At 35.4% G+C, this 18,188-nt stretch overlaps 1 protein-coding gene across 1 annotated transcript; it reads left to right on the forward strand.

Moving 5' to 3' along the window:
- Positions 1 to 9,672: 9,672 nt before the first annotated feature.
- On the forward strand, positions 9,673 to 15,864 carry LOC132609992 (GTP cyclohydrolase 1-like). Its single transcript, XM_060324224.1, has 2 exons — positions 9,673 to 10,359; positions 14,306 to 15,864. Exons 1-2 carry the CDS (start codon positions 10,197 to 10,199, stop codon positions 15,469 to 15,471), a joined length of 1,329 nt encoding a protein of 442 aa, XP_060180207.1. The 5' UTR covers positions 9,673 to 10,196; the 3' UTR covers positions 15,472 to 15,864.
- Positions 15,865 to 18,188: the final 2,324 nt, after the last annotated feature.

Raw genomic sequence — 18,188 nt, forward strand, 5'->3', positions numbered from 1 at the left:
TTGTGATTTAGAAGCTTCACCTTAGGCTGTGATTTAGTTATGGGTATTCTGTGCCTTGGATTTGAGTATTATGTGCCTATTTGTTTATCTTGTGGATTTTATGGTTATATCTGTGAACTAATCTTAGTCAGCCTATGATGCTTACCGCTACAAAGTGTTTGTACTGATACTACCTTGCTGCACCCTTGTTGAGTCAGATTGTGTTCCAAAGATTTCACCCAGACCACATCTCTAGCTTGAAGCTAGTTTGCTTGATCATATCCGAGGGTGAGCTTCTATCCATACCATGTCGCCTGAAGATCTTTCTTTCCAAATGTCTACTTTCATTCCAGACATTATTTATTATTATATTTGACAAATATCTCATTCTTTAGACATTGTTGGTTAGAGTCCTTGTACGATGACTTTCAGATTTTGGGAATTTAATAATTAGACTTCCGCACTTATATTATTTATCATTTATGACTTGGATAGACTATTTATTTATTCACTTATCTATTGATTGTTAGAGTATAAATGATTAAAGAAGTTGAAATTGGCTAGTGATTAATGGGTTAACGGGTAAGGGTTCGCCTACTAGTCATAATAATATAGGTGCCTGCACGATCCGTAATTAGGGTCGTGACAATACACTATTATCATCTACTGCTTTGTTTTCTAATTGATGCTGATACACCTCAGCTCTTACACTATGATCTGTCAAGGGATTCACAAATATGGACTGATGTGTAGTTTTCATTAATGTGCAAATGGGAAAATATTTTCTTTGAATATGACATCCCTACTTACAAATATGGATTTTTGCTTTAAGTCATATAGCACATATCCTTTTTGAGTTTCTGAATATCCCAGCAGGACTGACATTTTTTATCTTGGCTTTAATTTTGCATGATTCAACCAAGTTCTTGGCAAAGCATAAACAACATATTACTCTTAGATGAGTTAATAAAGACTTTGTTTTGTATAATATTTCATAGGGGGTTTGATCATTAAGCACAAAACTAGGTAGTCTATTGATCAAATAAACTGCAGCTAGTGCACAAAAACCCCCAAAATCTGATAAGAATTTGATCTTGAAATTTGATTGCTCTAATAATCTCTAATATATGTCTGTGTTTTATTTCTGCCACCCTATTTTTTTGGGGCATATAAGGACATGATTTTTGGTGTATAATGCCCATCTGATTAAACATATACTCACATAATAAGTTGACAAACTCTGTGCCATTGTCTGATCTGACAATCTTTATAGTTTTGTCAAACTGAGTTTTTACAAATACCAGAAACTATTTCAATGCTACACATACATCTGTTTTTTGTTTTAACAAGAAAATCCAACACATTCTAGTGAAATCATCTACTATAGTAAGAAAGTATTTATTGCCATTAATAGTAGGAGTCTTATAAGGACCCCAAATGTCTACATGAATCAGATCAAAGTAGTTCACACTTCTTATACTACTAGTAGGAAACTTTAGTCTAGTCTGCTTAGCATGAGGGCAAACTGTACAATGATCTATATCAATACTAATTTTCTATAAATTTGTTGTAAGGACTTTCTTTAACACTATAGAATATACATGGTGTCATGACCCAACCGGAGGGGCACCCGGAGCTAACCCTCCGAGCACCTCTCATCATGCTTTCACAACCATAACAAGGTGAGCCACATAGCCTACTCATAAACTCTATGCATCAATAACACACTTTCCATCGGTCTATGACACTTTCATAACAACATCAACAACTATGCCAATATATATATATATATATATATGTACACAAGCCGACGAGGCAAACAAAATGATATACAAAATATAAGCCGACAAGGCTAAGAGACATCTGACTATACACAACTGCCTACGAGCCTCTAAGAAGAGTATGTAATATCGTATAGACGGGACAGGACCCCGCCATGCCCATATGTATATACACAAAAGAATATTACCAACAGCTGAAGTTCCGAATCAAATGGAGCTCCTCTATGCAGTCTCTGAACAAGCAGTCTATGGATCAAGCCTATCTCTCTGTCCACTTGCGGGCATGACGCAGCGTCCACAAGAAAAAAGACGTCAGTACGAACAATGTACTGAGTACGTAAGGCATCATCAATAACATAATAAAAGCATGAAAATAATATAAGATAGAAGAGTCATGGGATGATAGAGCCATTTATACCTCTAACGACGTTCACCATACTTTCTTACCCTTTTTCTAATGGGAACCTTTAATTACATATGCTTACATATATAGTAGTACCATACCCGACCATATAGGTTCGGTGTCTCACATACCCGGCCATGACAAGGCTCGGTGTTATACATACCTGGCCCCACCAAGGCTCAGTGTTAACCATACCTAACTGTAGTGGTGCACGCTCGATAATTATCATACTCGACCATATAATCTCGGTGTTCTTAATAATCATACTTTGATATATATATATATATATAGGAGTATATACGTATCCTCAACATCATCATCATCATCATTAGTTTCATTATACCCTTCCTTAGAGAATTTGCTATCATAGGATGAGACCAATGGTATCGTGAGAATATCAAGAATCATGAGCTTTAGTGATTCTAGGAACGAGGTCATCTTGGAAGACATTATGGAATTCACATGAAGGTATACAACAATGGGATCATGCCTTAAGGAATGAAGGGTTAGTCTTACATACCTTTTTGTCTTCTTAACTACATAACATTCACCGCCAAAGCTTGAGAAATCTTAATCACACAAGAACAAGTCTTGGATCAACTTACTCCACCAAAGTGAAAAACCCTAACATCAACACCCAAGGAAAACTTGTGTTCCACAAGCCCTAGCAGGCTCCTTAGCACTTGGGTCCTTTAATTCTCTTGGACTTGGCTTAGATTAGTTTATGGAGTTGAAGAGAGGGTTTTTGGAGAGCTCTTGGATCTGATTTGGGAAAATGAAATTTCCAAATGAAGTGAAATGAAATATATAAAGCGTGACTTAAAAACCCATCGGGCAATCCTACGCCCACTTTGACGGACCGTCAAAATTTCTACGGTTCGTCAAAGTGGCCAGCCCCACATAGCTCACTGTGAACGTTATACAGTGGTGCTCTACCATTTGACGGGCCGTCAAATGTTAGACGGTCTGTCAAATGGTCCGTCAAAGTGTCATCTTCCGATAAGTTGCTCCTTTCGATTCGTTTGACTCCCAATCCTTATGGAACCTTCTTGGCACTTGCATAACACTTCATTAAGCATACAAGAGGCCCCATAGCCTCTCCTCAAGACATTACTAAATAAATATTAGCTCACTTATAGCGAAAACATTTCCAAACGTGACTTACATCTCACTTCCTTCAACGAACTTAGTTCCACATATTCATATGACTTCAAAATCCTATGGTACACACTTTAAGCTATCTAATACTTCCCTTAATCTCGTAAGGACTTCTTATTCACCTTAGGCTCGAATTATTTTACTCACACTGCAACAATCCGAAATCTCCGAGATGTAACACATGGCCTAGTCTTTGATGCCACAGTTTTACATTTGTAGAATTTATAACATTTGAGTCAATTGACTCTTCTTGTGTTGAAGCATTCTGAACATGTAATGAGGTGCTTTTTTCCAACTTCTCAGTCAACTTTTTTAGCAACATATATAATCCACTTTGTTCTTACCAATCTCCTTCACCTTTTTGGTGTAAAGTTCCTGGAAAACACAGAAATGTGGAAAAAAGTGACTGGGCACCCCAACTCTTTATTTATCTTGCTTACAGACATGAGATTATAGTTAAACTGAGGGATATGAAGCACATTAGTAATCAAACTTCTAGCTGAAATAGCAGTAGAACTTGTATTTGTAACCATGGAGATATCTCCATTAGGCAGATATACTTGTTTAGGATTTTCCAACTTAACAATTGAACCTGCTATTAACATTGCAATATTTGACACCATATGTTTTGTAGCACCAGTGTCAATTATCCAAATTTTAACATTATCAGACACAATAAAGCCTTACCTTTCGTGTTGACTGCATTAGCTGAACCAGCATCAGTTTGAGTTGCATTGTGTCCTAGTAGTGATAGAATTTGCTCATACTGGTCCTTGGTAAAGGTACATGTCCTTAGTTGTGCTGCAACATTCTCATTAGCTTGAATTCCTTGAGATCCTGCATCTGTACTATTACTAGGAACATGTGTGTTCATTCCAAAGTTGAAATTCTGATCTTGAGATGTGTGACCATTCACTTCTGAGACATTGTAAGCAGCTCCTCCGGTGTTATTGTTGCTTGCATCATTGTGATGCACATAAGGCTTCTTCTTGGATCTAAAATTTGTACTACCGCTTATAACAATTTTCTTTGGTATGACCTTTGTACTTACAAAACTCCCAGATGAGACCATAGTTTGGATTGAAAGGTCTCTTGTTGCTGTGTCTTGAACAATTACTAGATGACTGGTTTCGTGCAATCTTTGAGTACATAGCAATTGACTCAAGACTGTTGGTGGAATTACTGATATTCATACTCAATGCATCGGTGTTTGCTACAGAAGCCTTTTTCCCTTCATCACCTATGATCATAGCATAAGCTTGATTTACAGTAGGAAGAAGAGCCATTAACAGAATTTGACTCCTAGCTTGTGAATATGAGTCATTAAGTCTCATAAGAAATTGAAGCAGCTTTAACCTTTGCAAGAAGGCAACAAATCCTTTTGATTTTTCACAATTGCAACTAGGTGAAGGAACAAGTAACTCAAATTCATCCCACAGATTCTTGAGTCTTGTATGATAGGCTGACACACTAGTAGTTCCTTGACTTAGTAAAGCAATTTTTTTGTGTAGATTGAAGGTCCTAGCCCCATCTACCCTATTGAATCTTTCTCTAAGATTAGCCCAAACATCAGTAGCTACTGATGCACACACAATTCCTCCTAATAGATTTTTGTATACAAAATTCAATAACCAAGACAACACTATAGCATTTACATTTTCCCATTGATACCACATTGACTCTGGGTATTTTTCTCTTGCAAGAACCATCTACCAATCCCATCTTGTTTCTTCCTAACAAGGCCAACCTCATAAACCTACTCCACATAGTATAGTTTTCAGAACCAACTAACTGAAAAGAAATCAGAATAATACCACCAATATCTGTTGTACTTAAGAAGAGAGGATGGTTGTACATACCTTGTCCTTGTCTAGAATTTTGGCCAAGATTTCCATCAACAGGATTGGCATTTTGAACTCCATAGTTGGCAACTGGATTTTGATGCATATTGTTTCCATTATTGGTAGTTTGATTTTGATTAACACCATTGTTAAGACCTTGGTTCAAATCAGCAGTAGCATTTTCTCCATTTGTCCCCATTTTCTTTTCTGGGGTGAAGTTTTCTCAAGATCACTGCCAACTCCAAGAATCGATTGTAGAAACTTTAGAAATGAATCTTTTAATCTGCTATCTTTGATCGAAGCTCTGATACCATGTGATTAATTGTACAAGAAACTAAAAGAACTTAAAAACAGTACATAAGAACAAGATCAACTAGTTATTAACCAGTTAAACATAGAGAAGAGAAAGAAATGATGAACACGAGTAGAGAGAACATTTCTAGTAGATTGTATTTATTGAATTGGATTACAATGTGATAGAAATACATTTTATATAATCAACTAACCTCTCTAAGCTAACTAACTAACCATAACTGCTTTTTGGAGGGAAACTTGTGCATAACTAACTTTTGGAAAGTTAGTTATACTCTTAACAATTTCTGGATACCAGCTATATATTCTTGTATTATTCTACACCAGTAGATCGAAGTCTTAGGAAAAGATGCTAGTTTTCCTATAGCATTGTCATACAACTCCATTATAATCAGCTAATGAGACCTAAATAGCAAATGTTCAGAGGATTGCAAAGGTTCAAGAAGAGTCCATGGGCAAATACAACCAAGATTTCTGAACTGAAAGCTACGGAATCAGATGAGAACATAAAGAAATAATATGGACAGTGGGTAAAACTGATTTTGAAGGCTAATTTCAAACATTAAAAAATAAAAAGGTTTAAAGAGGGCTTAAATATGCATTCGTGGTTATAGTTCTTAATTTGATGAAGTGAGTCACTACTCGTGGCTATATTTGGGATTTCTTCTATTCGTGTAAAGCCTTGTAAAAAGAAAGAACTCTTCTCAAGAAACCTCAATGAAGAAGAGGTACGCAAAGATGGAAAACTTGCTTCAAATTTGTAGGATAAAAATTGGCAAAAGATTCATCTTAAGGAAGCAAACGGTGGGTGCAAGTTGCTAGTCAACAAGCAAACAAAAAGTTTAATACCAGAATTTCCCCTCAGTGGAGTTAACTTCATGTTAAAAAACTTTAGGGTCCGTTAACTGAAGGATCAAAATCACTCACATAATAAAATTGAAGGTCAATAGTGATAAGTTGGATAACACAAGGACTAATATCATAATATAACATTAACACGGGGACTAAAAGTGCTATTCTCCCATTAAAAAAACACTGAAAATCAACTTAAAATTTAAGGTCGGTAAAGTCTTGGTCGTTAAAATAAATTGACATCCGGAGTTCGGTATTACTGACCTCAAGAGTTAATTTTTTATAAAAAAAAAATTGGGGAAAATACCAACCTCCGGAGATCAATTTTTTGAATTACACAATTATAAAATGCATGATTCAGAAATCTAACTCCCGTCTTTACGTGTGCATATCACTTATATCACATTGATTTTTTATGCCCATACATAGATATACATGATATACAAGAGATATATCATACTAATATAAAAGAAAAATGTACATAGATATATAATCGGGATATAGAAATATGCACGGAGATATACCCATATATGCCCTGCCGCAAACCCTATTTCCCCTCATTTTCACACGTCCACATACCTCCACTCACAAGACCACCATAAGTACCAATCATTCTACTATAACATCACAAAATTCCTTTTTAATCCCCCCTCCCCCACCTCCTGCAAAAAAAAAAAAAAAAAAAAAAAAAAAGGAAGAAGAAGAAGAGGAGGAGGAGGAGGAGGAGGAGGAGGAAGAGGGAAGACAAAAACAAAAAATTGAGTGGATTTCCCTTTCTATGGACTGGTCTTTAATTTTTGCCCCTCAAATCGCTGGACTTTAATTTTTTTTTGTACTTCTCATTTAATGAAAATTTGTGAGCCAAAATACCCTTATTCGCTGGTCTATGAAATAAAGATTCTGGGTTCGAACCCAACAGAGTAAACAAAAAAAATCGCAAGGCAAGGTTTTAATAGAAACTATGTCTTGTTCAGCATAGTTCTGTAGAAATTAAGTTACATAAAAACCATGCCTTCTCCGACATAATTTTGTAGAAATTAAGGGTACTTTAGCCCACAAATTTTCATTAAATGAGAAGGCCTCAAATTTCATTTTCAAGTGGGCTCCTCCGGCTTAGTTTTGTAGAAATTAAGTTATGGTACAAACTATGCTGGAAAAGGGATGCTATAGAACTATGCGTTAAGGCATAATTTTTGCCCCGAATAGACATAGTTTCCATGAAAACCTTGCGTTGCGATTTTTTTTTTTTACTTTGTTGGGGTTCGAACTTAGAATGTCAGGGATATTTTTGGTCACTTTTTTTATTACTCCCGCCGGATCAAAAAGAGTGTTCACTTATCAAATCGAAAAAAAAAATTACCTTATTTTTTCAAATTTGCCCCTATTAAGTGCTTTGTGATCAAATCTAATACCTATTTAGTTAGGGCCAGTTTGGTCAATTACCTATTTTTTTTTATGGGAGTTAGTATTTATTAAGGGGTATATAAATAACTAAGTGGACACTCTTTTTTATCCGGAGGAAGTACTTAAAGTGCCGAAAGGCAAAAATATATAGACCAGCGAGTTGAGGTGTAAAAATAAGAGACCACACCGAAATAGGGCATTTGTGAAAATGACCCAAGACAAAAAGCAAGAAAGAAGATGTCGTTAAATCTCTAAATCTAGGTTGTACCCGGCCAGAAATTTTGTGAGGCACGAAGGAGCCCATGTGATACCTAATCTTAAGCTAGCGTTTGGCATAGATTTTCAAAAAAAAAAAAATTGAAAAACTTGATATGGGCAAAGTTTTTTAAGTTTTGAAAATGTGTGGCCATAATTTTTCAAAACATATTTCACCTTCTGTTTTGGAAAACATGAAACATTACTTATACTCATAAGTTCTAAAATCTATCAAGAATACCCAACCATACAAAACATACATACTTGCTAATCTCAAATTATGTAGAACATGATATTTTAATAACTGCTAATAACGCTCTGACTAGCTAATACAATTAAAATTACAATACAAAGATCCATTTTTATCTTCGCAACGAATTTCTATAATTGGCAGAGCAATTTTCCCTAGGATTTTTTCCTCTACTGGACACAATATTTAGCTCGTTCACTTTATAGAAAAGTCTGTTTTAATTGTGGAAACATGGTAGATACGATTTTAATGGAGAAACATGATAGATAGAATTAGTTAGGTCATAAATAAATGTGACTCTTTTATAAAATACAAAAGTTTGGGGTAGTTTTTAAAAGTTCTGAAAAAACCAAAACATAGATCTTGACCCAAAAATAACTTTGAGCCAGAATTTGGAATTTGAAGATTTGTTTTCAAAGTCTATCAAAAATAAAGATTTGAAAACAAATCTTCAAAATATGCTCGCAAAATCTTTTTAGAGATTGTTAAAGGTAGATATATATCAATTTTGTGAAATCTATTCTTGATGCAATTAGCACAAGAGCTCTTGTGGTGTTTTTAACATTGATTGCAATATTTTAGAAGAACATGATTATTTTTGTAGCTGCAATTGAATTTGAAAAATCATAAGAAAAAAAACCATCTAGTGAAAGTCAAAAGACAAGCATTCATCGACTTGTGGGGAGATGTATTTTGAAGTAAGCATGTGAATTAGGGAAGAAATAAGGGTTTAGGCGTGGATTATTTTTTTGTCAAAGTTTGCTTTAAAATTGCTAAACTGAGTTAAAACTTAAAACTTGCTAACAATAATAAACTAGATGTTATGAAATAATATTAAAAATACATGACAACAAGAAATATAGCCAAAAAGATTAGGGAAGAAAGAGACATTTTATTGCTCTTTCAATTAATATCCAATGAACTGAATTGACTTCCTATTTATAGAAGAAAAGAAGCAGTTACGAGGCTTTTCAAGAAGCTGCTGACAAGCTGCCTGCTTAAGCTACTTGCAACTTACCTGCTTAAGCTACTCGCAAGCTGCCTGCTTGATTGCAAGCCTGAGGAAGCTGCTACAAGGCTTTTCAGGGAGCTGCTTGCAACTTGCCTGCATAAGCTACTTGTAAGCTGCCTGCGTAATTACAAGTTTAACTAATTGCAAACTTATCCAGAAAATTGTGTATTTAAATAGACATTCATAATACGGTGTATTTGTAACATTAGACCATTTTTTGCTAATCTTTACCCTTGTGCCAACTTCTCTTAAAATTTTCAGATGATTGAACCAATTCAAGATGTGGGCTAGTTCGATCCAATTGATGAAAAAATTGCATGGTTTGGCCTTCAAATGAACTGATCTTTAATTTTTGTCCTTCAAATGGACTGCATTAACTTTTGTCCTTTAAATGAGTTGGTCTCTAATTTTTTTGCCATTAACAATCAACTTTATACCTAGCTGGGCATAAATTTTTTAAGGGCGGCACATAACTCGTGGACGATTATAGTCGGATATGCCCGGATAATGTAAGTTGACCAACTTAGATCTTGACCACTCCCACTTTCCAATGACGATACACTGTCAACATGAAACTATATAAGATGCCAAATATATATAACGTCTTCCACACATTCCAATATCAACTGCAACCCTACCCTTTTTTCTAGAGCTGCAAATTTTTATAGTGGCAATAACTAATAAACACACATATACATATCTTGTATGTATTGAATCCGCATAATATCTCTTCGTTTCTTCTCTCAATTACAGCCCCACACTTCCCTATTTCAGTTTTCCTTTAACCTCATTTTTTCAAATCTTGATAATTCATTTGGTCAGTGATTTTTCTCATTTGGGTGTCTTAAATTTTGAATCTTTTTTGGGTTGATATCTTTCCTGAGTGAGAAAGATTATTTTTTTTCTCTTTATTGGGGTGGTGGGATCTGTTATTTTTTTCCCCCCTCAAATGAACGAATTAGATTTTAATGAGGAAGTAGAGAATGGAGTGAAGTGTATTATTGAGGATGGTGTAAAAGTGCTATTGCAAGGTTTGGGTGAAGATATAAATAGGGAAGGTATTCTCAAAACTCCTTTGAGGGTTGCTAAGGCTCTAAGAGAAGCCACAAAAGGTGATCTTTTTTTAGCTTTTTGGTGTTCTTGCATGCTTTCCATATCACATTTATTCGTTGTTGTTACTGCTTTCATTTCCAATTTTTTTTTTTCCAAACTGTTTTGAAATGCTTTACTTGAGCTGACGGTCTATCCGAAACAACTACTCTATCTCCACTAAGTAGGGGTTACGTCTGTGTACACTATATCCTCGCCGCGCCAGACCCCACATGTGAGATTACACTGGGTATGTTGTTGTTGTTGTTGGGTATGTTCACGAAGTTTAAGTAATAAAAAGAGACTTTTGAATCTTGTGGTCCTAAATTAAAGATGTGTGTAATGTATTACTCTCTCCGTCCCAATTTATGTGGCACTTTTCGCTTTTCGAGAGTCAATTTGACTAAACTTTGAAGCTAAATTGGATTAGATTAACTCGATATTTTAACATTAAAATTTATATATTTGAAAACATGAAAAATACTATAAATTGCAACTTTTTCTCATATCAATTTGATGAAAAAATACATCTTAAAATGATGGTCAAAGTTCATACAGTTTGAATCTCGAGAAATGAAAAGTGCCACATAAATTGGGACAGAGGGAGCAAAATGTTCTTTAAATCTTGTCATTTTAAACTTGCCATGTAGTGTGTTTGAATGGTCAACTTACTAAATATAGAAAGAAACACTCTTTTTGGAACAAATGAAAAAAGGTAAGTAAGACGCTTAAATTGAGACGGAGGGACTAGCTTGTTGGTCTTCTGTTTTGCATGCTCAAAATGGATCTTCATTTATTATCTTGATTAAATCTATGGAAAGTGGAGTATTTCACCTAAGTAGTTAATTTTGCTGAATCAAGTACTTGTAGAAACTACTGGAGATTATATTATAGGCACGTAAAAGTTGCATGTTAGGTGTTCGATATTTTTAACCATGAGGATGAAGCACTCTTTAAGTTCTGGACTTATCAAAGAATTATCTTGTTTGTCTTACCTTTGAAGTTGTTCTTTTGTGAAGATTCTGTGATAACTAGTGCTCTGTCAATCAGTGGTCTCATTATGCTTAATCAGGTAACAAACCTTTTGTCCTTTGCCCGATGTAATACTCTAGTTAAGAGTTTATTAGGGTTCTTTATTTTTTTTTAGTCGGGTGATATAGATGGACACAGGGATGAAAGAGACAAGCTGAAGTTTTAAAAGTTCTTGCAAATCCGGCTCTGTCCATCAAACTAAATCAGTATTTGTTTTCTTTGGGTGAGTAATACTTTATTTTGGAAAATGAGGGTAATGCCTACTAATAATGACAAAATACAGGATCTGTGGTAAAAGCGCAGCTTGAGATGGTTGGTTAGACGCATGTCACAAGTTCGAACCTTTCCCTAGATAAAAGCCTAGCATTTGAGTGGAGAATGGTAGAGGATTGAGCCCATTATCCACCGAGTTTTGAACCGTGCACCATTGACTCTCAGGGTTTTTCGGTTATCCGAAAAGAAATAGAGAAAATACAGGAGTTTTATTCCCTTTAAGAAAAACACGATTCTCCTAATGCATCTATCTGTTAGCTCTCTTTAGTAAGGCCTGAAATGTCCTTCAAGAGAGCTTAAGAAATAAGTATTACTCTCTCTGTTTCAATTTGTTTGTCTGGTTTTGACTTGGCACAGAGTTTAAGAAAGTAAAGAAGACTTTTGAATCTTGTGGTCTTAAATTAAAGATATGTAGAATGTAACTTTTACCTTATCAAAAAAAAAATAAAAAAAATTAAAGATATGTATAATGTACCGAGATGCCCTTTAATGTTGTGGTCTTAAACATGCCATGTGGAAAGTTGAAATAAAAAAGAGTTGTCAAAAAAGGAAAGATTCGTTTTGAAACGGACTATAAAGGAAAGTAAGATAAAAAAATTGAAACAGGGGGAGTATTTTATATACAAGTTAGGTGATTTTATTTTCTCTAGTCAATGTAGCCATGTTTCCATAATAATTGGGACAGTTTCCTAGGTACTTCAATATGAAGTTGTTTAATGTGAGCCTAATTATGGTTGGGGAGACTGGAGAGGGCAAGGGCAAGTTAAGAATGCTGAAAGCAGTTTCTGAATATTGATTAAAATGGTCTTAGCGCAAGCATATGTGAGACTTAGAAGTCTACAGCTTTAGCTCAGTTACCAAAATTCATGCATGTCTATCCCTTGATTTTACATGAGGAAGTAAACATGAAAATCTCCGGATGTTATTATTGACTTCAAGGGTGGCTATTAAGGTGAGGATTGGAAATGCTTGATGTTTAATACAAATTGGAGGAGCGTGTGGATTCCATGCTTTACTTTTTTTTATCTTTGTCAGGGACTAAAAAACGAATCAGTAAGTGGTAACCTTCCATGCAATCTAATGAATATATATTTATGTGAAAATGGACAAAATGGAAAGTCGACATTCGAGTTTGGAAAGAGGGAGTAAGATGGAGATCTTCACAGTCAAAAGAAGCATTCATAGGGAACATCTGTTTCCAGAAAATAGAAACCCTCTGTTTTCCAGCTAGACGGGTGAACCTCTTTTTGCTGTTAAAGCATAAGGTTTCTTATCTGGTTTCTTGTTGGCATTTGATTTGTAATACTTGTTCACTAGTAGTGTTGTACTTCTCTTCCAAGTTGAAACATTTATGGCTGTTTCATTTATTAGGGGTGAGTTAACCACTCCTTTGCCATTTCTCTTTCTATCTCTGTGTGTGTGACTCCATCTTTTTGGGTTAATTGAGATGCATTCCTTGTGGATAATACTCCCTCCGTCCCTATTTATGTGGCACTTTTCGCTTTTCGAGAGTCAATTTGACTAAACTTTGAAGCTAAATTGGATTAGATTAACTCGATATTTTAACATTAAAATTTATATATTTGAAAACATGAAAAGTACTATAAATTGCAACTTTTTCTCATATCAATTTGATGAAAAAATACATCTTAAAATGATGGTCAAAGTTCATACAGTTTGAATCTCGATAAGCGAAAAGTGCCATGTAAATTGGGACAAAGGGAGTATGGTCTAACTTTGTTAAATCTTTACTACTCTATTGTGCAAACTGGAGTTGTGTGATATGGTTGTTGCAATCATGGAGTGCACACTTAAAGCCTTTCTTTTGGTAAAAGTACTTTGTTAACAGTCTGATAAAAAATCTATCTTACCTTATAAAAAAACAGTTGATAAAAAGTAGTACTTTATTAACAGTTAGGACTTAACAATGTTGTTAATCTAGTGTCAAGCTCATTAGCACCTCCCTATCTTATAGTAGTTGGATTATCGACATCCTGTATGAGAGGATATCAACATCTTGTAAATGGAAAGAATTATCTAGTCATACTTCCAATTCCTCTGTTGCTCAGACCCTTCAATCCCTGCCTCACCAGTGTTGACCCGACATGGGTGTGGAATCCACACAGGGTTTTGTCTACATCTATGACCCAGAAGTGTAGTTTTCTTGCTTTTTGGTCTAATTTCTGGGTTTGTCATATATTTGTTTTGAGGTTGTGTTTGTGTCATATAGTATATATAAAGTGTATATATATATATATATATATATATATATATATATATATATATAAAGTATGTTAACGCTTTATTATTACACAAGATATCTTACGAATAAAATATTAGGTTTTATAAAGAAATAAATTTGTTAGTTTAGTTCAACAACATTAATTAATTGATATATACACTTATATATGTTGTAACATACATTTCTTGGTAGTATCCCAGCATCGTATCCACACTTGGATCCATTCCGCCGAATCCTAAAATATAAGTGATGAAAAATCCAACCTCTAGATCCACACCTGCATCAGGTGTCCCCCAGAGTCTGAGCCACATATTATTCTACCGGGTTTGGTGGATTGATGGGTTAATGCTTAAAATATCACTGTTTTAGTTCCATAGTTTTTTGTTATCTGACCGCTTTCATGTTTTTGGTGCTATATGAAGGTTATAAACAAAAAGTGAATGATGTTGTTCATGGTGCTTTATTCCCTGAAGCTGGGTTGGAAGGTGGAAGTGGTCAAGCTGGAGGAGCAGGGGGGCTTGTGATAGTTCGTGATCTTGATCTTTTCTCCTACTGTGAGTCTTGCTTGCTTCCTTTCCAGGTTCAGTGTCATGTTGGTTATGTCCCATCTGGGCAAAGAGTTGTAGGACTAAGCAAGCTCTCTCGAGTGGTCGATATCTTTGCTAAAAGGCTCCAAGCTCCACAGCGTCTTGCTGATGAAATTTGCACTGCTTTGCAGTACGGGATCAAGCCAACAGGTGTTGCTGTGGTTTTGCAATGTCTGCATATTCATTTTCCAAAATCTGAATCAGCCTTGCCAGACACGTCTCACCAAGGATGGGTGAAGATACTAGTTACCTCAGGTTCGGGTGTTTTTGAAGAAGAGAAGGCTGACATTTGGAATGATTTTATGCGTCTTCTGAATTTCAGAGGTATAAGCAAAGAAAATGTCCATCTCGGGGTCGCTCACCAATCATGGTGCCCTTCTCAGTCTTGTAACAAGTTGGAACAATCAAATTCAGCGATGACAAATGCAGTGGTTTCAATTCTTAAGTCATTAGGGGAAGACCCGTCGAGGAAAGAGCTTGTAGGTACTCCATGTCGTTTCTTGAAGTGGTTGATGAAATTTAGAAACTCTAATTTAGAGATGAAATTGAATGGCTTTCTTCGAAGTAGAATCAATAATCCAAGTCCTTATGGTAAGGTTGGCGATACTGAGGACCTTATCTGTTCTGAGCTCAGTTTACCATTCTGGTCCCAATGTGAACATCATTTACTTCCTTTTCAAGGTGTTGTGCATATAGGTTATTACTCTGCAGATGGAAGTAATGCTGTTGGAAGAACCATATTGCAGTCAGTTGTACATTTTTATGGCTTCAAACTCCAAGTACAGGAGAGGCTTACCAGGCAGATAGCTGAGACCACTTCATCGATTTTAGGTGAAGATATAATGGTAGTTGTGGAAGCAAGTCACACATGCATGATATCTAGAGGAATTGAGAAGTTTGGAAGCAGTACCGCTACAATTGCTGTCTTGGGTCGTTTTTCTCGTGACCCTGCTGCGAGGGTGGAGTTTTTGCAGAGCCTTCCAAACTTTTGTTCTGCATGAAAATGATGTCTTCTGCAAATGGAAATACATAGGTTGTTCTAAGTGTCCCACATTGGTTGAGGGAATGGGTGGTTGCCTCCTTATGTGGACGTGGACAATTCTTACCCATGAGCTAAGCTTTAGGGTTGAGTTAAGCCTAAAGTCCATTTTCTTAACAGATATCAAAGAATGTTATACCAGTACAGCAAATACAAAATGAGCAGCAAATATTTTATTCATTTTTTCATCCTTGTTTTTTGTAGCATAAACAAGGGCTTATACACGGTGACCTTTTGCACTTGCCCTTGATTTTCAATGTGTCATACTTGCCACTTTGGTGCCACCCACATATATAGCTTATTGATTCATCAAATGTTTGTGCTATATTAATGTTACAAAATCTTTGGTTGAGTTCGTTGCAATTCCAAAAACTTTTTGTAATCTTGCCGATATGATGCGCTTGGCTTAGGGATTGCTTTGGTTTCCTTCTTGCTATGGTACCTTACTTCCTCTTAGATGAGTTTAAAACCCGCAACTTCAAATGGAACTGGAATTTAAGTACTAATGCTTCTTTACCTACTAATTTAGATTCGCGCCATGTAGGGCTATAAAGGGAAACGCTTCCTGTAAGGAGTTTTTCTATTCCACGGCTTGAACCTGAATCCTTTAGTTAAGAGTTGAGGGATCCCATTCATCCCACCACGCTCCTCCATGATGAAAACATGGACTTCTCAAAATGTCTAAATCTGCCTTCTGCTTTTCGTTGTTTTTTACCTCCTCCATGTGCATATGAAAATATTGACAAGCCTTACGTGGTCATTCTAAGTACATAAGAGTATATGTTTATGAACATAAAGGTATAACGTAGGAAATGGAGTTGCCCTCTCTGAGGATGTAGCAAAACGGCAAAGTTTTATATATATGTAATATAACGTTTATTTTCCAAAAATTAGAGCTTGAGAGTTGAGACCCTAGAAACTATTGCATCCAAATCAATACTCAGGTGTGACTGGTGAAGAACATTTCAAATGGTGAATTCAAAATTTAGATTCAGCATATTTAGAATGTATATACATACATTTAAATCTTATTTTAAATTGTCCGGCATAATTTTATCTATCGTTCATCCTCATCCTGTTTGAGTCTTGTTGTGGTGATAATTTCAGGGCAATTTGCAGGATTGCCCTTCGTTGGGAGTCGTCTTTAAGTTTTGTCCCTCGAATCAGTGGTTTTTAATTTTTGTCCTTCGCTAAAAGTCCTTTGGTTTCGGGTTCCCCGCTCAGTCAAAAATTTTAAAAAAAAATCTCAAGCCACAAGTTGGGATTCGGGTCCAACTTATGCCTCAAGGTATAAACTGAGTTTCAAACTCTGTCTTAAGATAAAAATTTAAAATATATATATTATTTTGCTAAAATTTTGCAAACCTCTGCCTTAAGGCCTAATTTTGAGTAAAAATTTGCCTTAATGCATAAGTTGGGTTCCAACTTATGCCTTGCGATTTTTATTTTTATTTTTAACTGAGCCTGAGTTCGAACTCAGGACCTCTAGGTGTTAAGCGCAGGGCAAATATTAAAGACCACCCCCAGCGAAGGGTAATCCTGCAAATATGATAATTTCGTCTCACCTATTAATAGAGGGATTTCAACGGAGAAAAATTGAAAATCTGTTACATCACCACATAGAAACATCAATTTATTAAAAGAGAGAAAAAGTACTTTTTCCGTTTATATTTGTCTTAGTTTAATTAGGCACTAAGTTTAAGAAAAAAAAACACTTTTGAATCTTGTGGTTTGAGATCAAAGATGTGTTTAATGTACCAAAATACCCTTTGAATTTAGTGGTGTTAAATATACTCTGTAACACCCCAAAATTTTCTTTTTTGAAAGTAACACCTCAAATTTTTAGAAGAAAAAAAAATATTTTTAGCACCCCCTTTGGGAGGACACTATTACGAACAAAAGCCAATTTTACACTTACACCGTTTAGAAGGAACTTATGCCAAAAGATATTCACAAATATATTTAATAGCGGAAAAAGGCCCATGCGAAAAAATTTGGAAGTACGGCATTTTTTTTTTTTTTTTGTGCGCTCCAAAAATTTTCTTAGATGAAATAAAATAGCAGAGTATCATTTTAAAATGGTAATTCCCTTCTCAAATAGTCAACACATTTAAGAAACTTTGTTTTGAAATTTTATTTCCAAATCAACACCATTACGGGTCCATAAGATGCACAAAACTCAAACTAGTGATTTTCACAAAACTATTATCATCCTTTGTACATAATTACAAGACAAAATACAAATTCAGTATATGGCATGACTTGGGTTAAAAACACACCCTAAAATAGCAAAACTAGTCATCAAGTTTAAGTTACAAGCACATGGTCTTGTTTTCCACAAGCCTTCAAAATTTCATACGTAAGTGCCACATATGTATCATGTACAAGTCCCCAAAAATTTACAAAAACTAGATGCATATGCAGATGTGATCTTCACAAGGGCTCCCATAAAGTCTACTCCAAATGGCCATCTTCATACCTCATCTCGCGCATTACCTACGATAGAAAACAACTATCGCTAAGCATGAAGCTTAGTGGTGTATAAACTTTGGGCTTGGAGCCATTAAATTCTCCAATTCCCTTGTTCGCCGTAGGTGGCTCAATAAGGTAACAATAAGCCCAAGTGAACAAGTGTATCAAAGTATCGAATACAAACCTTGAAGAGTTTCAAAATATCAA

Source organism: Lycium barbarum, chromosome 9 (genome assembly GCF_019175385.1).
Source record: "Lycium barbarum isolate Lr01 chromosome 9, ASM1917538v2, whole genome shotgun sequence".
NCBI lineage: Eukaryota > Viridiplantae > Streptophyta > Magnoliopsida > Solanales > Solanaceae > Lycium > Lycium barbarum.

Bases quoted from the DNA above. Each gene is read 5' to 3' on its own strand.
- LOC132609992 (XM_060324224.1), top strand. From the start codon at position 10,197: ATGAACGAATTAGATTTTAATGAGGAAGTAGAGAATGGAGTGAAGTGT. The intron at 10,360-14,305 runs GTGATCTTTTTT...TGCTATATGAAG, and splicing joins TCTAAGAGAAGCCACAAAAG to GTTATAAACAAAAAGTGAAT.